The sequence below is a fragment of the Triturus cristatus genome, chromosome 10, assembly GCF_964204655.1.
Source record: "Triturus cristatus chromosome 10, aTriCri1.1, whole genome shotgun sequence".
In the NCBI taxonomy this organism is placed as follows: domain Eukaryota; kingdom Metazoa; phylum Chordata; class Amphibia; order Caudata; family Salamandridae; genus Triturus; species Triturus cristatus.
Window position 1 is genome coordinate 379,627,061 of NC_140593.1, and position 20,350 is coordinate 379,647,410.

A 20,350-nucleotide genomic window follows, 5' to 3' on the forward strand; every position below is an offset into this window, starting at 1 on the left:
ACGTTTCCTTACCCAGAATCCCCTGAAACCTCAATTTTAGCTTAACAAAATCACTTTTTTCACACATTTTTGTGTGGGAAAGTTGTGGCATCACCGGGCTCACACAAATTTCCCACCACCCAGCGTTCCCCCAGGTCTCCTGATAAAAATGGTGCCTCACTTGTGTGGGAGGCCCAATTACCCGCGACAGGCAAGGGCCCAAAACGTAGTGAGGCAACATCAACATTGCCTATCAAAAAATGTTTTGGGCCCTTGCAGGTCTGCGGAGTTCATGGCCCCAGGGCACAGCCGGATGTTGTCACCAGCTGGAGCAGCAGCTGGGTTTACTCATCACAACAGTGCCCTACATACTACAACATTCACACTTAAGGGCAGCTGGGCAGGATGCCCCTTCGGATCAGTCGTAAGTCATGGGTGAAATCCCTGCCAGAGCCTGGGCTCACAGCCTGATCCAGGTGCTATAACGGAACACAACCAGCCTCCTGGTGCCCCGCGTGTCTGGGCTACTTCCCATAGACAGGCTGAACACAACATGCCCAGGCACGGGGAGACCAATCAATCAGGGAATTGTAAGTGCGCTACTCACCCGTGAGGGTCTCAAGGCGCTGAGGAGGGGGTCCGCAGATCTGTTTAGCCGAAGAGCCAGGACTTGAGGGTCTTCCTGAAGGTGTTCAGGGAGGGGGCGTGTCTGATGTCTGCCGGTAGCTCGTTCCAGGTCTTGGCTGCCATGTGAGAGAAGGATCTTCTGCCTGCTCTGGCTCTGTGGATGCGCGAGGTTTTGGCCAATGCGAGGTTGGAAGATCGGAGGTTTCTTTTGGGTACGTGGAACTTGATTATGTCGTTGAGGTATTTGGGTTTGTTGTTGTGTAGGCGTGAGTGAGGATTTTTAAAGTGACTCTTTTCTCCATGGGGAGCCAGTGGAGACTTCGTAGCTGTTGACTGAGGTGTTCGTGTCGGGGGATGCCGAGGATGAGTCTGGCGGCGATGTTCTGTATTATCTGGAGTTTGCGGAGTAGGGACTTGTTGATGCCGGCGTACAGTGAGTTTCCTTAGACCAGTCTGCTGGTGAGGAGTGCGTGGGTGACTGTCTTCCTTGACTCAGGGGGATCCACTTGAAGGTCTTGCGGAGGATGCGGAAGGTGTTGAAGCAGCTGGAGGGGACAGCGTTGACCTGTCGGTTCATGGCGAGTGATGAGTCGAGTACGATGCCGTGGTTCTTGGCGTGGTCTGAGGGGGTAGGTGGGCTTCCGAGGGCAGTCGGCCACCAGGTGCTGTTCCATGCAGAAGGGGTGGTACCGAGGACGAGGACTTCTGTCTTCTCGGCGTGGAGCTTCAGGCAGCTGTTGGTCATCCAGACTGCAACATTTTGCATTCCTTTCTGGAAGTTGAGTTTGCCAGTGGTGGGGTCTTTGGTGAAGGAGAGGATGAGCTGGGTGTCGTCGGCGTAGGATACGATGTTGAGGCAGTGTTGTCGGACGATGGCTGTGAGGGGGGTCATGTAGATGTGGACGAGGGTGGGGCTCAGGGATGAACCCTGTGGGACTCCGCAGGTGATTTTCGTGGTGTCGGAGAGGAAAGGTGGGAGTCTGATCCTTTGGCTTCTTCCGGTGAGGAATGATCGGATCCAGTCCAGGGCCGTTCCTTGTATGCCTGCGTCGTGTAGTCTGGCGACTAGTGTGCGGTGGGAGACGGTGTCGAAGGCTGCTGATAGGTCAAGTAGGATGAGGGCTGGGGAGTGGCCTTGGTCCCGGAGGGTGCGGATGTCATCTGTGGCGGCAAGTAGAGCGGTCTCTGTGCTGTGGTTGCTTCGGAATCTGGATTGGGACGGGCCGAGGACGGCGTTCTCTTCAATGAATCGTGTCAGTTTCCTGTTGACTGTTTTCTCTGCAACTTTGGCTGCGAAGGGGAGGAGCGAGATGGGCCAATAGTTCTTGAGGTCGGTGGGGTCAGCTGTGGGCTTCTTGAGCAGAGGTCTGACTTCTGCACGCTTCCAGTCATCTGGGAAGGTGCCTGTTTTGAAGGGGGTGTTGATGGTGCGTTGTAGTTCGGGTGCGATGGCAGCTGCAGCTCTGTGGAAGATGTGAGGGTGGCAAGGGTCGGCAAGGGTCGGTGGGCCCCCCCCGCCCCCCTGAGTGAATGCTTTTCATGGTCGTGGCAGTTTCTTCGGCAGTGATCGGTGTCCAGTTGGAGATGGTGGGCTGGCTGGTGTTTCTGGGGGCGGGGGGCCGTCTGTGGCGCCTGGTCGATGAAATTGTCATCGAGGTTTTTGATCTGGAGGTAGAAATTATTTTATTTATTATTACTATTTATATGGCGCACGAATCGTCCCCAAGGGGATCTCTCGGCGCCCGGGAAGCAGGCAGCCTAATGTGAGAAATGCTCATTAAAATAGCCACGTTTTGAGAAGTTTCTTGAAGACAGCCAGAGTGGGACATGCCCGCAGGTCCTCTGGCAAAATATTCCAATACTTGGGGGCTAGGTAGGAAAAGGCACGGCCTCCCATTTTAACTTTCTTGATTCTCCGGTTTCGAAGGACCTTCTGGCCACTATATCTTAACTGGCGGGCCGGAGTATACCATTCTAATTTCTTGGTTAGGTATATTGGCCACAGCCCGTGGAGAGATTTAAACACTAGGCATAGGAGTTTTGAAAACTGCTCTTTTCCTTATGGGGAGCCAATGGAACTCTCTCAGCAGAGGTAGAGATGGGGTTCATGCTGGCTTATTCAATGCTAAATGTGCAGTAGTGTTCTGAACGACTTGTAGCCTTGAGAGCAGGTCCTCCCTAATCCCTACCAGTAGAGCGTTTCCATAATCTAGTCTGCTGACTAGAAGCGCCTGAATCAGGACCCTTCTGGTGGAAAGAGGGATCCAAGGGAAGATCCTTTTTAGCATGCGCATCAGTCCAAAGGACTTGCCTGATAAGGTCTTTACATGCTCCTCCATAGAGAGACTGTTATCAATTGCAATGCCCGGATTTTTCGCCCATGTTTTTGGGGTAGGAGCTTCTCCTAGTTCCACTGGCCACCACTCAGTCCATAAATCCTCAGCTTTCCCAAACAATAAGATCTCAGTTTTGATCGAGTTATGCTGTAGGAAGTTCTTTCTCATCCATGTGGCTATTTTTAACATGCAGATCTTGAATCTTGCTCTGGTCACCCCGGGGTCCTTCTCTATGGGGACTATCACCTGAGTGTCGTCCGCATACGAGATAGTTTGAAACTCGCAAGTTCTAATGATGGTGGCCAGGGAGAACACATAGATATTGAACAGAGTGGGGCTTAGGATGGTGCCCCCTTCTTCACAATTGTAGTCTGGGACACAAAAGTGTCCAATTGTACACATTGAGATCGGTCTGATAGAAAACTATGCAACCACTCTAGTGCCATCCCTCTGACACCAATCTCTCGCAGTTTATCCAAAAGGATTCTGTGAGAGATGGTGTCAAATAGGTTTCAGCTTGTCGCAGAGGTCTTGGGATGGGGTGATGTCTGTGGCTTCGCTGCGTGGGTTGGTGAATTCTTGAATGACACTGAAAAGTTCCTTGGAGTTGGCCAGGACTTTGTTGTGGATGAAGTTCCTCTTGGTGGCTCTGATCTGGTTGTGGTAGTCCTTCATGGCCTCCTTGTAGGTGGTGTGGTTTTCAGTTCTCTTGGTGTTTCTCCAGTTCTTCTCCAGGCGTCTGCAGGTGCGTCTGGCTTCTTGGAGAGCCGTGATGAACCAGGTGGCTTTCCTGGGGCATTGCCTGTCGGGGTTGCGTAGCGGGGCGAGATCATCTGCGCAGTCAGAGATCCAGGAGTGGAGTTCTCTGGCTGCATCGCTTGCGTCGGGTGCCCATGTGTGGTTGTCTCGGGTAAAGGTGGAGTTAAGTTGCTCGTCGGTAACCTTGCTCCAGTTCCTTCGTGGTGGGCATGGGGCTGGTTTGGGTGCCTTGGGTTTTTTGATGGCGAAGTGTACGCAGTGGTGGTCGGTCCATGGCGGCTGCGATGTTTGGCTGAATTGGATGCTGTTTCCTGGGGCAAAGATGGGGTCGAGGGTGTGTCCTGCTCTGTGGGTCAGTGTGTTGACGAGTTGTTTAAGTCCGATGCTGGCAAGGTTGTCACGAAGGATAGTGGAGTTGGGGGTCACTGGGGTTGTCGAGGTGGAAGTTCAGGTCTCCAATGAGTATGGAGTTTGTTGAGGCGATGGCTTGGGGTGCGATGAAGTCGGTGATGGTAATGGTGAAGGAAGTTCGGGGGCCGGGGGGGTCTGTAGACGAGGGTTCCTCGGAGTGTGGCTTTGGGGGGTGATCTGGAAGTGCAGGTGTTTGGCGGAGGGGAAGGTTTCGCTGGAGGTGGTGGGTGCTCTTGTGGGCGATGGTGAGGCCCCCTCCTGGATGGTTGGGGCGGTCTTTCCTCTGGATCTTGTATCTGTCTGGGATGGCAGTGCTGATGTCGGGGGCGGAGGATGCGTTGGTCCAGGTCTCTGTGAAGAAGGCGACGTCGGGAGAGTATAGTAGGTTCCAGATTCCCATGGTGTGTTTGTGTTGGAGTGTACGTTGAGGAGGAAGCATTTTAGGGTGTCGCCGGTGCTGGCGTCTGCAGTGTTGGAGGCCGGGGTGGTGGTGAGGGTCTGGCGGCAGTGGAGGCAGGAGAACTGGCCATGGGTTGTGTTCAGCGAGGCCTGTTGGCATTCTCCAAGTCTTCCAGGGTTAAGGGTGAGGAGGATGGTGGTGTTGTAGCGATGGGTAGTGGTAGGTCCTACTGCTCAACCGCGCAGCGGCCGCCATTAAGTAGGGGAGGTGGGAGGGAGGAGAGGCTGGAGTGGGGGAATTCCGGGGAGGGGGGGGGGGGCACAGGGGCAGCAGCGGCGAAAGGAACAGGCAGGCCTAAGAAAATAAAAACAGTGGTGGAATTAGAGCAAGATACAGACGGGCACAATAACCATGGCACAACAGGGAAAAATTAAGAAGAAAAAAACGGCCGAGAAAGGTTACGGTGGTTGCAGGCAGTCTGGTCCCAGTTGGAGCGGGCAGCAGGAGCAGACAGCAGCGTCGAACCTCCCAAGGAGGAGGTCGGTCTGGAGGCAAGAGACGGCACAGCAGAGCTGCAGGGAGAGAGTGGACCTATACCGAGGGCGCCATGTGCCCTGTTCGGGGCTGCAGCCTGCACAAGAGGGTTTCTAGTTCCACAGAATTGAGAAAAAACGGCCCCCTCTCCGGGCCATGTACTCAGTCATGTTCCTGCCAGCTCTCTCTAGTACTTCCCTCTAACAGCTTGACCAAAGACCGGGGTATCTGATTGTCACTGTTCATGATCAGTGCGTCCCAGCGCTAATACAACGAGTGCCCGCTCTGTGGCACGTGTGTTCGTACAGTGGGGTAAGTGAGCAGCCAGAGCACGGAGACCCGATGCACACACTTAAATCCCCAAAGTTTAAATACAACCTCTTGTTTTCATGCTAGAAACCGTGTGTCCGTCAGATGCCTGGGTGGGTGAATTAGGTCTAGCAGTGGTGAAATTAACGAGCAACCCCCACCTTGTCTCTCGGACCAGTGACCACACTGTGTGATCCTGAGCAAGATACTTTACTCCGTTCAGTAGCGGGCTAACTTTGTGAGTTGTTAAAAGTGAAGTAAACAATTGCTTCCAGCAAACTATGCAGATGCTTTCCAATTAGGCTGATAGAACCTAAATTACCACATAACATGTCCCTTGCGCTATCTAGGCCCAATAGGATCAGTTAGAATAGACAAAGTATTTTGTGTGAGGTGAGGCCTCTAAACGAGTGTGTGGGCAGAGATGCATCCCTGTTTAATGTGAAACATCACGAGTGTGCAGTGCAGACAAGCACCCCAGCTGTGCCCGGCAGGTTTGCGGCACGTCACGGTGTGTGTGCATCAAGAGAGGTGTGTGAGGCGAGGCCTCTAAACAAGTGTGTATGGAGAGAGGCATCCGTCTGTAATGTGAAACATCACAACGAATGCACAGTGCAGACAGACACCCTTTGGGAAGTGAAACTTCACAATAGTGTACAGTGTAGACAAACATGTGCAAATGATGAGGCACTCCTAAAATGATAAACTTCTAAAAAAGTGAGCTGTGCAAACTAACTCAAGTTTCTAACGAGAATAGACAAAGTATGACGACGCTTCCTCTGTCTGCAGTACACCCAGGACATTATAGAAGGGAAGGAGCCAGCACTCACGGACACCTTGAGTGGGATACAGTGGCTGTTGCCTCAGCGGACCGTGCTCCCCAAGCAGTCTGCTCTCCAGTCTCGGTGCTCCAGACTCTCGCCTGTGCTCCCCGGCAGCCGACTCTCCTGTAGCTCGCGGTGCTCTCTCCTGGTTGACCCAGGGGAGTCTCTGCTCCTCCTTTTCTGCTCTCGCGGGGCCGGCCGTTCCGTGACGCAGCAGACATTCACACACTGGAGAATCCCGACCCAGGAAGAAGGAGTCTCGTGATGGGGCAACACGTGCTGCCGGTATCGGCCGTCACTGTGCTGCCGGTATCGGCCGTCACCGAGGTGAGGTGATCGATACAGGGGCAGAGCAACACAGGCCAGTGCCCTGCCATCAGCAGCGCAGATCAAAGCATGTAGCCTGGTTCATCATGAGACGATACGCACAGCCCACACGCAAGAAATGGTGAGAATAAAGTGCCGATATTCATTATAAAACCCACCGTGTCACGCCGCCAGTAAAATCCCAGTCAAGGTGGGCAGGGCAAAAAGTGGACAGGGTGGTAACCGGGAGGGACTAAAAAGCCTCTGGGACGATCATTACACCCCGTTTAGCATAATTGGTGACGCAAAATGACGCACACCAATGGAAATTAGGGGCGGAGCCAAAAGCGAGCTTCTGAAACCGTATGATTCCAAGAAGCCCTCGCAGAGCGAGAGGCGCATACGCGCTGCAACGCAAGGCGAGACCTAAAAAGATGAATGGCTACTGCTAATGTCACCAACTCCCATTCTGGCCTATTTGGCATGATGAATATTGCTGACTGCATGAAGGACAACTGCCTCAAACTCAACACAGACAAGACAGAAGTACTCATCTTTGGGAAATACACCTCTTCATGGAACGATGCATGGTGGCCCGCGGAACTCGGCCAGCCCCAACAGAGCATGCCCGCAACCTCAGCATCATCTTTGACAGCAAGCTATCGATTAAGGAACAAATCAACACAGCCTCATCCACCTGCTTCCACACTCTTCGCAGGCTCCACAAGATCTTCAGGTAGCTCCCAGTCAACACCAGAAGGACCGTCGCGCAGGTACTCCTCACCAGCAGACTGGATTGTTGAAACACTAATGTGGAATCACAGCACACCTCCTGAATAGACTCCAGACAATATAAAACTCAGCAGCTAGACTCATTCTCGACCACCCTAGAAGGACCCATATCACACAGCACCTCAAGAAACTACACTGGCTCCCAATCCAGAAGAGATACCAGTCAATATGCTGACCCACACTTACAATGCCCTCAACAATGAGGAACCAGCATACATCAACAAATGCCTGACCATCCACCAACCCATTAGACACCTTTGATCTGGTTTCCTCTCCTTCACCGACAACCCACGGATCCGCTGAACCAACAGAGGACTACACTCCTTCTCGCACCTGGCAGCCAAGGCATGCAAAAAGCTTCCCCTGCACCTCAGGACTGCACCATCATGCTAACAATTCAGGAGAGAACTCAAGAACTGGATGTTCGAATGAACAACCCAACTTCGCAGCAGCTGACATCTCCATCGCCTTAAGACACTCACAGGTGATTTGCTGCAAATGTTTGAGTGATTGATTGGCATCATGGCTTCTATGCCTTGCGCATGTGCAATGTAGATTACTAGGTTTTGCCAGATCACCCCATGCCCCCTTTTTAGGTCTCGGCTAGACAGCGCATGTTGTTTACACACAGTGGGCTTACAGCCCGCCCATAGCTTATCATTGGTTTACTTCAACGTCATTCTCATTTCCCTTGTTCTGGTTTGTCAAGGCAGGCCTGTGTCAGGTCTTCTTATTGTGTTTGGCCCTCCCCAATAGCATGGACCAAGTACTTGTGTCCGTCCATTGCTCCCTTTTTTGGAGCTACTTTTTGGGTGGGTTTTAGCACTCAATATGAGTGATTGCGTTTTCCCCTCCAGCCCAGACGGTTACTTCTAATTTCTCAACCGCCCAATCCCGGTTTCATTAACACCCCCACCCCCCCACCCGCCACCCACGTTTCTGTGAACATTGCAGTTTCTGGCATCTTTCATCTTTTACTTTTTAATATAGCGCAAACTTGACCAGATAATTGAAACCAAGAATGGACTTGTCACCTCCAGGCCCTCTCCACACAAACTCCTCCCCCGCCCTGAGAAATCTTTCCTGCATGTCCGTTTTAGCCTCACTCTCTTATCTCGGCACTTTTACTGCATTTTTTGTAAGCACAGTAAGAACAGCACAGTAAAATTAGGTTATGCTTCAATATTCACACAGGTGGTAACACTGCAAAAAAAGTATACAAAAGTCAGCGATCGTCTCAAAGGTGTGTGTTAATATGGAAAGTACATTGTTTGTAGGTGTATCGCCCCAACAAACTTTAAAGTTCAAAATACACGAGGCTTCAAGAATTATGCACACGCTGCTTTCTCCTTTTTAGGTCTCGCCTGAGCCAGCACGCATGCGCTGCTCTGCGAGGCTTCTAGTAAGGACTTTCAACAGGGACCACAAAAGCCCGTGCGCTTTTTTTTTGCTCAGACGCTACTGGCCTTTGCGTGCGTCTTTCTAAGAAAGACAGCACGCATGTCCCGCCTTCTCTCTCCCCTGGCCAAGGCAGCTCGGGAGCGAGCAGCAGCGCAGCCGGGTGCCAGCTGCATACCTCACATTCCTTGCAGTGCGCGTGCACCGCGCTTGTTCACTTTGTGACCAGGAGAACCGACTTGTACTCCCAGCTTCTCCACCAGTTCACATACATGTGTGATCTTGAGCAAGCCTTGGCTAGGTTCCACTCTTTGCCAACGCAGCCTGAGTCATACGCAGCACGAGGACTCTTTGCACCAGCAGGCCTCTTCCACAACAGTTTCTGCATTCATATTGCACACATTTAAACCCATCTGGTTTACAAACACGTCAGCCTTAAATCCGGTTCAACTACTAAGTATTAAAAAATGTGCCATAAGAGAGTGATTTTCCAACCACGTGAGCTCGCCTCAGAGGACTTCATCCTTAGACGGTGGACAATCTTTGGCTCCAAGTGCCCGACGATGATGTGCACGGACGTAGATTATTTTAACAGAAACGCTACGCGATGAAACACACAAAAACAAACAAATGTAAACACGGAGAAGTCGACTCCTGCTCCGGGTATCCGTCATTGTATTCGGGTTTATTTTCTTTGTTTGATACAATGTAGTTGATGTTTAAAAAGTCTTGAGTTTTCGGCGCTGCGAGGACCGGAGACGGGTGCGATGTCGCAGCCAGCACATCCTACAGGAAAACCAGTGTAACGCAGGCCTCTGCAGCCCCTGACCTGCAGGAGACCACAGTATTTCAAGGGGTCACCACTTAGCACAGGGCCAATCAAAATCTGTGACTTAAGGGAGACCCGTGGCTCCCCACCGCGTTCTGCAATTGTGGCCGCATCAGTTTGCATGACGCCACTGTGCACCTCCCCCACCCCCCGACAAGGAAACACTGCGGGTTGGGTGAGGGGTGTCTTCCAGTTCTTAGGTGCACTACCACACACTATATTGGTTCCCGAGACTCAACATGTGCAGGGACACACCACACTAGCTTTGCACATAGCATCGTGCGGCACCGTGTCATTTCTAGGCATTGTAATTGACAGTTGTTAGTCTTCAAATCCTTCAGTGCTCTGCCTAACGTACAACATGTAAGTTTCACAGAGATAATCACACACAGAAGAAACCGCATTACGTAGAGAACGAACAATAATCAAATAATATATTTTATAACTCAAGGAGGTTAAACTCTGGGGACAGGATGTGGCTTAACGACCAGAGCGGTCGACCTTAAAGCTGGGGAACCAGGTTAGAGTCTGGTGGGAGGCTCACGCATCCTGTGATTCTGGGCAAATCACTTATTCTTCCCATGTCTAGAAATAAAAAAGTCCGTCTGTAATGCAACTGGTGCTCATGTAAGGCGCTCCAATACATTTGCGTCGAGTTAGCGCTATATAAAACTGCAAAAAAATTAATTAAAAAAACCCTGCGGGCGAAATTTTTTAAAAACTGTGGGCGCTGCTGTGAATTGAACACCGTATCTGGACTTGCGACGCTGGAGTAGAAAGCGCGCACACCACTGATTTCTCGACAATGAGCCCCTTGGGTTTGTCTGGTGCTTCAGGCAGCTAACCCGGGTTAATTCCCAGTTTTAAGCACTGAACAAAAAAAAAGCACAAAAACTATTCACGCAAGACACATCCCGAGGTCCTGAGTGCAAAAAACGGTGCAAAACAGCTTCGAATGTGCAGTGCGTTCTCTGAAGGCAAACTGTGTTCGTGATCGGTTTTCTGCGACTGCAGGGCACAAACACCTCTCTGCAGTAGGCACACTGACCACAGGGTTGTGTTCCTGTGACTGAGCCCCGCCGTTTACAAGCAGGTGAGCAGAACAAAGCGCAACGTCTGAAATAACACCCATAAAAGTAAGCAAAACACCACATCATCTGAAAGTGCATTTCAGGGAACATGTAAGGTTGTCTTGTTCCATGTGGAGAAATTGAGAGGTTTCAGACACATTTAAGTTAAACAGCGTCACAGTCACGATGCGTCTGCAAAGGCTCAGTGTTTTGCTCCAGCGTCACTATTTCTAGGTTTCATTCTTACTTAGACCAGGAGTTTCGTATAGCCCTAAAACATGGGGCTTTGCAGCCCATTCGGAGCGCTATGAGGTGTACTCTGTGTACGACTCGGTTAGTTCCTAGCTTTGGTGACAGGGGCAGTGCCGACATTTTTTCCGAACTGTGAAATGATGACATTGTTTATGTTATTTTAATATGGCCGTTCACAAAATACTTACACCACTTTTTCTGTTAAGACTTTTCAACATGAGGCACAGCAGCCAGGCTTCTCTCCGAGCCAGTTGCTCTGGCTGAACACTTGTGGAGTCCCAAGGGCGAGACCTATTGGCTATGGGTCCCAAGGGCGAGACCTATTGGCTATGCCAATGCTTGTTTAATAATGACAAGCTGCTCGTAGAGGTGTGGAATAGGCTTCCCCTGTCTCTGCTGGGCAGAATAGCCATCATGAAAATGATGGTTTTACCACGATTCTTGTTCCTATTCAATAACATCCCTATAGTGCTATCCAAGGCCTTTTTCGCGCAGCTGACCCAAACCCTGATTAAGCTGGCCTGGGGGGGTAAACAGCCCAGAGTCCAGTGGAAGGTGTTAATGCTGCCGTATGAGATGGGAGGGCTTGGAGCCCCGGACCTGGAAAGGTATATTAGGGTAGCGCAGGCGGCCCACCTGCACACGTGGATACATGCCAACTCTGATGTCCCACACGTAATCTTAGAACAACTGTTTGCAGACCCACTCCCTCTGCCGGCGACTGTCTTCCAGCCTTTTGATCGCAGCGTAGGAACAATGGACTCGCTAAAAGCCACAAATCATGCTTGGCATGCGTTGCTGAGAGCGCAAGACTGTGAATGGGCGGTTTGGCTCCCCCCACTGCGAGAGGCAGGAGTGCTGCAGGCGTTAGGCGCTCTGGGCGTCGCTAGAATGGCTGATCTGTTTCTGGATGGGGTAGTCAAAACATGGGATCAGATCAGCTCGTCGCGACCTGAGCCCACGCTACTCCAACGCTTTCAATTTCATAGGGTCCGTAGTGCACTGTCGGTGCTGTTGGGGCCGGGCATGGCAGAACCTCCGGAAATCCCGGAACGTACCTATGTCATTAAAACCGTGGCGCCGTCCAAACTGGTTACGGCCCTTAAAAAAAAAATCGGAGACCAGCACAAGGCGCACCAGTGCTCCACAGCGAGGCGAGACTGGCAGACCAACCTTCAAATGGATATTACTGATGAGATGTGGAAATACTGTTGCGCTAGCACCAAGAAGGTGTCGCTCAATGGTCGGCACAGATTGGTACACTTTAAGTACTTACAGCGGGTCTATTATACCCCGGAGAGACTGCATAGGTACGGGGTCCCGCCTCACAGCGGAGTGTGAGCGCTGTCACTTCCTAACGGCGGACTTCATGCATATGGCCTGGTACTGCCCGGGAATATCTAAGTTTTGGACGGAGGTGTTTCAGGAACTGAGCCAGATTTTGGAAACAGAGATACAGCCCAACCCATCGCTGGCGTTGCTGGGATATTCCAGGCAGCTCCCACTAGCGCTGCGTCGTCTGACAGATATAGCGCTGTTAATAGCTAGACGAGTTGTGGCGACATGTTGGATGAGAGGGCCACTTCCCACTAAGAAACGATGGGCCAGGGATATGCTGTATTGTAGCACACAGGCGGAGACATACAGCGAATTGCTGCCCCCGAAAAGTCGTCCCAAGAACTTCTGGGGATTGTATAGAACGTATTTGACCACCGGGGTCACCAAGTCGGCTGGCCAGGGGGAGACACAGAGTGAGGAATCCAATACATACAATGTGACCGAGGGGGGCACGGGACCAGATCAGGACCCTACGGGCGCATGATTGTGAGGGATGTCGGTGTGACAGCGGGGATGGACGCCTGCGCGTGGAGAGTGTGGACGGGTGCACTTCGGATCTGACTGTCGCGCTCTAAACGGGGTCACTCGGGGTGTGAATGAGTAACGCACGGTTGCATACAGTCTGAGTGCGGGGGGGTGCTATCACTGGTTACTGCTGGGCGGAAGGATCGAGGACACGTGTGCGTGTAGATGGGGGGGGGAGGAGGAGACAGCTAGCGTGCAGTGGGTGGGGTGGGTGGTTGGGGTTAGTGTTATGATTAAAACTTACAGGAACTACGCCAGATTTGCAGGCGGACCATTTTAGGCTTCACATTCATAAACGTGAGGCTGTAACATAGACTGGGGACTAGCGCAGCCACCAATCGCAGTTGCAATCATGACTGGTCTATTGTATATGATGTTTTACTGAGACGCCGCCGGTCCTCCGGGATGTCGGCTAAATGGCCGTGTAAGAGATAACTTAACTGCCCGACTGGTCGGCAGGGTCCTCCCACTGCTGTGTGGTTAAACGGCAGTTTGCCCAGTACAATTCCTATACGCAAATAAAGGGGGTTTTTTTGGGAAAAAATAAAAATAAAAAATAAAAAATAATGACAAGCTGCTGCAAGCAGCTCTGGTAGGGCTCTTTGCGATGTGGGACTATTGTAATGTGTGCAAATCAACTCCTAGGCAATAGATCAGTAAACTGTTCAACAATATTTACACATGTGTCAAAGAATTATCTTCGAAGCATCTCAAGCCTTGACGAAATGTGGCTTCCCATCTCTTTCTTCTACCTCTAAGATAAGGTGTTGCCAAGGAACCGCTTTCAATTGCAGAGCCCAGTTTATAGAGATAACCATCATTAACAGGCTGCTGGGAACAAACAGGCTGTACTGGAGGTTAAAACCATAGCAAATGGCTGTACATGGTAACATTGCTTTCAAACCAAATGCAAAGAATGCTGCTTTACTAGAGAAAGGAGAGGGAAAGAAGGACAATGGACATAAATCAAAAATCTGAGCACAGTGTTAAATTTATATACTGCTTAACGTGTGAATATATAAATAAGTACATACAGAAATAAAATAATAATTTGAGGGGCATATTTTTCCTTTCTTCTCTTCTAAGAAGGCCATTGTAACCGCTGCAGAATTCTGGGGTACCGGATACCAAGAATGCCTACTTTTAATGTCATTTTATACCGCTTTCTTCCACCTCCACATTTCCTACCCATTTATCTTATTCTCTAGGTTCTTTTTCATCTCTGCTTTCTCATTTAGTCACAGTTTTTCTATCTTTCTCTTTTTTTTCTATTCCCGCTTCCTTGCTCCTGCCCTGGGTCAATGTCTGATGATAAAAAATAAGCCCCAGTCCTCAACAAACACTTGCAAAGCCAATAGGCCAGAATTATGAGAGCTATTGGACCTGGCAATGTTTTGTAGCTATGCTGTACAGCAGCGCAGATGCTTTTCAATGTAGCTAAAACAGATTTAAAAAGTGCAATGCGAGGGCAATTGGCTTTGACAATATCTGTTAGCATGGCTGCTGTTCAACATGGCTGAAAGTCAGGCAAAGAAGCGCTATGACGCTGCTGTATAACATGGATGAAAGACAATAAAAAAGCCAAAAGATCTCGCATTGCCGAGACCTATTGGCTTTGCCAGTGCTTGTTTGGTGCATATACACACACACGCTCTGTTGTCTATCTGACTGTAAAGCTACGTAAAAGTTTTAGCCCCAACCATAATTATAATGTACATGCCTGTCACTCACACAACCTCCTCATTCATACCGATAGGCCCTCGGCCCCAGGCAAGAGCACCAACGTTGTCACTCTGGCACAACACAAAAACGTTTCACAATTATATGTTGCAATTTAGAAAGAAATTGTTAGGAAAAAAGTGCAAAGACTAAATATAACAAATAAGAAAACTTGTGGTCATCCCAGAGTGAAGAACCATGAAAAAATTCATAGCTCTCACAAGGCTACTGAAGCTCTATATGAAGTACAAATTTAAAGATCGACAAGATCAATGCAGGGGTGTATAAGTGGCATCAATCATTCAAATTTTCAGTGACCCCCAGCGACGCAGTTCTGAAATTAAACAATCGCCAGCTCCTTTGCCTGCCCTATGCTTTGACTCAATTCGATATATGACCACCAACCCCTCTCCAGAACTAAATTATTGCTCTTATTGTTCCAGTATCTTTAACACCGAGTGATTTCGTCATCACCAGGATTCTATCACCTTTCTGCTCTCTCGAACATTCAACCGTCATGTGCGTTTTTCCCTTCGTTTATTTATGCATGCCATTTTTCACGACATACACTTTAAGAAATCAGAACAGTTTTCTTACATACGTCGAAAAAAATAATTATTTGGAAATATGTATTCCAGAAACTTAACATTCGTATAAAATCATACCGCTTAAAAACGGTGATCACACAACACTTTTTTGACTTCAAATCACAAATTACATGAATACACAATCGCCTTACCTTGAAAATACCAACCCAATCTTTTTGGTTTGGTTGGATATTAGGAGTCAAAGTATAGTGGCATTCAAGCTGAGTGTGAGGAAGATAACTTTTTGCAACATTCTGAAAAATCACATGTGCGAAATTTGAGGCCAGCATTGCGTCATCCGGAGATGGAATTTCTTGTAACCCTGCCATAACAGACCTGTAATAAAAAAATATATATATATACACACACATCTGTATTTCAGATAAAACTTCATAAACAAGTCATGCACAAATACTGCAAGCACGGCACTTCTACATACATACATATATATACACACACATACACACACTTATCACTTTATTCCGGATACTACTGCATAACAAGTCATCAAGTCATGCAAAAAGACAGCTACACCTGTGCTTATGTCAAATCACACTCCTAACAACCCGAGAAATTCCCAAGCAATTTGGTACTGGTCTCTAGTCTAATACACCCAAACCTCACAACTCAAAGCAGTCCTACTGATTGCACACCTTTAAAAAGACAAATCAGACAAATCAAAATATAGCTGCCAAATGGTGCACCTTGAAGAGGTCGGAACAGCTGAAGGGGATTAGGGAGTGTTGTTTCCTCTGAAGAAATTTCTAGATGGATAAAACCCTTCTAGGCACAAGTGCCAAGTAGAGAAGCCCAGGCTATGAGCTACTAGAGCCAGCACAGAGTACTGTGCCAGAGTAACAAGACAACATTCAGAAGTCCAGATATCTTCTCATCTCCATCAAGTATTAACCCAGAACACTAACATTTGTATTTTGTTACCATTCAATTCTTAACATCTTCAAAAACAACTAGCCACAACTTCACATGAGCGGAAAGAAGATGAAGTGACCTCTAGATCTAATTTCAACCCAAGGAGAATTCCCCATTAACACGTGCAAACATCGGAAAATAAATTTGGCAATTGGGCAGCATGCAGGTAAATGTACAAATGAAATGAATGACAAAGGTAAGCCTTGAGAGAACCTGCTGTAACTCGACTTTCTTTATAACTTTCCAATGCTGAATCGGCCTTCTCACTAAATGTGCGAGACCCAGCAAAGAGTATGTCCATTAAAGAGGCTTTAACATCACCAATGAAACCCGTGGACCTCATTCAAGCATGCTGCTGAAGCACCACTTTACTGCCAAGTGATCTGCCTAAGCAGTCAGTAGTGGCCAGTCCAGAGAAGATGATGTACTTTGTGGTGTCCTGACTTTACTGAATAGTTTGAGCTAAATTGTCCCGAAATTCGTCAAAGGCTGCAGGCAATGTCTCGCCAACCATGTTACATAAAGGTTGGGTATAGCAAGACCACACTGGTGGAGCAAAACAACCACGTTCCAAAAGCCTCTTGACATATCAATTCTCTGTCAGTATGGTGCTGTGGGAAAATAATTAGGGTTCACCCTACTGGTTAAAGCTTGAACCATCAAACTCGCTGGTGTAGAATGTTATTTCTAAAAGAAAATCAGGGTCACCTGGCACCGGCCTGTGGAGTCTTGGAAACAACCTGCTAATCTGAGAACAGGAGAAGGGCTTTGGATCAGGTGCCCATGAGAGTCAGTCAACATAATTAATTGGGAGTAGTGATTCAGAGTAAGTTCATCTCAGTTGCAAAACCTATTACGATTCTGGTTTTGACATCAACGCTAATTAACTGCAAGTCCAAAAGCTCTGCCATGCACCTTCTCTACGAAGGAGGCACTCACTTCTGTTGGTGGTCCGGGAGAGATCACATCCAAGTGTTGAGGGAAGTGTCCTCACCATGGTGATTCCCAAAGGCTGTGTGCTGTAATCAGAATCTGAACCAAAAAGTTGCTAGAGTTCTGTGGCAGAGCTCTGAAAAAAAAGCATGGTTCTGCCTGTGTCTGAATGAACTGGGGCCGGGTGTGTTAGTACGTTGTTGAGGCACAAGCTCGGTTGAGGCGGACATGGATTCGGTTTGGCTTTAGAGAGGATGACACAAAAGGGGTCATCCTCTGGCACCGACAGCATCGGTGCAGGAGTAAATGATGCATGGACCGTGCGGATTTTGGTGCATAATGGTAGTCAGCTCCAGTGTCAAAACAGAACCCGAGGCAGGCTCTGGAGGCACAGCAGACTCGAAGGTCAGCCACTCCTGCGACATCCTGACTGCGCATCCTCGGGGCCCAAAGGAGCACAAGAGGGAGCTGGAGAGCTGCTAACATCTTCAACATGGCGTCTTTAAAGGCCTCAATCTGTTGTGATGTCAGCAATATACAAATAAACATGCGGTGCCCTAGAATCAGTTGCAGAATCAGCTCTTTAGCAGGAGATGGAAACTTCTCGGAAAAGGTAAACCTCAATGATGACCTGTCAGAAGAACATCCTTGAGAGCAGGAAAATTGCACCTTCCTCTTCCTGAAGACCATCAACTTATCTCCTAGTGAAGGTGTATAATCAAACATCTGTCTTTGAAGTTTACTAGATCACCCCACTCTTGAAAATACCTCATCGGGACTCCACTGCCTTTCAGAACATGAGACCAGCATCCACAGTCTATGCTGGGAAAGGTTTTAGAAAAATCTGTAGCCAGTTACTCCTCAATCATACCTCGAACAACAACCTCTTAAATGCCTGCCAATCTGAGCTCCACCCTAATGCTTCACAGAAACTGACACCCTTCAATTTGTTGGTGAGGTCCGATGGATAATGGATGAAGGAATAGCCCATGTGTTAGTGCTGCTCTACTTGTCCGCAGCATTCAATGCAATAAAACACAGAACCCCCTACAAATACTCCTATCAAGAACGGAAGTAAAGGGCAACAGTCCTGAACTAGATCCAATCCTTGATCACTTCCATATCATAGCCGGTGAAAATGGACACATTCAGATCACGTTCTCTCCCAGTTTTTTCCACTGTACATCAAGGATATTTCCTGTGATCGCTTCTATTTGACCTCTACATGGAAAGCCTTGGTACTATGCTTCACACAGAGAGAATTTATATTCAATACACCAACAACTCCCAAATATACTTTATTAGCTAGATTATCGAACCCTGCAGACATCTCAACTCTCAAACTGTTCATAGAAAACATACAAAATGGATCAGCACTTTATCACTTAAACATAACCACCTCTTAAACTGAATTCCTCCTGCTACACATGGAACACTCCTTCCCGAGTATATCACTGGCTTCACAAACAAACTGAGCTGGCTTCACACCAACACCAGTACTCTGTGCTAAATCTTTAGGATTCACCCTTAACCAAAGCAGTTCATGGCAAAACACATATCCAATCCAATTTCACCACCTCAGGCAAATTAAACACTCCATCCCTCCGAATATCTCAGAACCATGGCTCATTCCCCAGTATCATCTCATCTTGATTATGGCAGTGACCTACTTGCAGACATCCGAAAGGCTATTCTCACCCCTCTCTGGAACATCCTATACATTGCTGCTCGCCTCGTTAAAGGCGCAAACAAATCTAGACACATCACTTAAATTCTGAAAGACCGGCATTGGTAGTCCTTAGATGCTGGAATTCACTTTAAAATTGCCTGCACCGCCTATAAAGTCCTGCACCTAAAGCCACACACCTACATGAACAACAAACACAGGCCTCCAGAGGTAAGAGAAATACCAGGAACCAAGTTCAAATAAAAGTAGAAATTCTTAAACAAAAAAAAATCCAAGACTATGAACCAGGCCCTCTCATGTTGGCCACTAGACTTTAGATTAACCTGTTTGAAGAGCGGAGGACCTTCTCCACTTTAGGTGGAAAATCACCTATACAAAGATTATCTATATTTTCTTGCTCTTGGACTCTTTTCTCTCTAAACCCATGCTGACCATGTTTCCCCGTTAATCTACCTTATTTTTTCAAAATACGGTTAGCAGGTATTCTGTAAAGCACCACACTGTCCACGCAGCCAGGTGCTTGCTATATAAAGAAGTAAATAAAAAAAGATTTGAATGAATGATGTTTACTGTCCCAGGCCTCATTATACCTATCCACGATCTTGCTATTTTAAAGCTGTTATTGGAAGTACTTCGGAGGCTGTGCTTTCGATGTTGTAGGATTTAGTTATACATTGATTCTGCCAGGTGTAATAATCGACATGTTACACAGTCACCTGGCCTGATTTGCGTGCTCCAAACTCACCCACTCAGCCACGGTAGTGAATACACTGCAACATGTTTAGTCATTGTTGGACCAGTAAATATATTTACAAAATAATAAATACATTTAAAATTCTGACTACGGTGACCTTGTAATCAATCCGTTTTCCAACAAATTTCTCTACGATAAATGTTGTGAAGTACACAGACATCTCATCGTACCAATCAGACCTCAAGGAGTCAAATTGTAAGAAGTTTCTAAAGAAATACAGAGCAATAGATCATCTGGTACAGGAGTGTGGAGATCATGCGTGCGAAACGTCTATAAAAACATATGCACGAACACTAGGCTGAGAGGAGCCTTATTATCTTGGGTTTAACAGAAGGGTGCGCCCAAGCAGGAGTGCAAAGTTCAGGGAAGGAGCGGGATGGACACTTCTGCTGTTAAAGTTGGCAGGGTGGACTAGAATGTGTTGCACATGGAGGGCACAGTCTGGCTTCAGCAGCGCACAGTAACATACACTTAAGAATCACTTGTCTGCGTCCTCCCCTTACAGGTCTGCCGATGTGTCCTGGAGGAGAAACCTAACCTGCGCCTGCCGTGCTGTGGATCAGGGTACCGGTACTCTCCCTGGGTACAGAAAAGTGCCGGTACTGACGGCAAAAAAATTCTGAAGTGCCGTTACTCAGTACCGGCCCATTTAAAGCACTGGGTGTACGTAACTAACGCGTGAAAAGAGACTTATTACAACAAACAATGATCCTGACTCAATACTTAACAAACCAGCAGTATGTCATCCCGTTAGTTCTTTGTTAAATTTAGAGCTGAATTACATTTAGCATAGCTCAAGAAACTCAATTTGACACTTCACCATGAAGCGATGCAACATCCACTATTTGATTAAGCGATATTTATTTATTTACAACAATTTTTTGATTATATAAAGTTCGGCGCATGGTTGCTCCAGAGGGAACGTGCATAAGGTAAGGGTGCTGAGAGGTGAATGTGTGAGGAGAGAATTTTCAAAGAGCAATAGAAGAATTAAGATAAGTAACAAAATACACGGTTTACAATTCACCGTACAAGGTGTCCTGGTCACGTA

At 48.1% G+C, this 20,350-nt stretch overlaps 1 protein-coding gene across 10 annotated transcripts in view; it reads right to left on the reverse strand.

The window, feature by feature from the left end:
* Positions 1–20,350, reverse strand: part of TAX1BP1 (Tax1 binding protein 1) — a 712,600-nt gene that overhangs the window by 635,936 nt on the left and 56,314 nt on the right. For 8 of the 10 annotated variants that reach the window (XM_085631616.1, XM_085631614.1, XM_085631611.1 and 5 more), the window contains one exon: positions 15,148–15,331. The exons of the other annotated variants lie outside the window; for them this stretch is intronic. In XM_085631616.1, coding sequence (XP_085487742.1) covers positions 15,148–15,324 — 177 coding nt within the window. In that variant the 5' untranslated portion in view covers positions 15,325–15,331. The remainder of the gene's footprint in view (positions 1–15,147; positions 15,332–20,350) is intronic. 10 annotated transcript variants of the gene reach the window in all.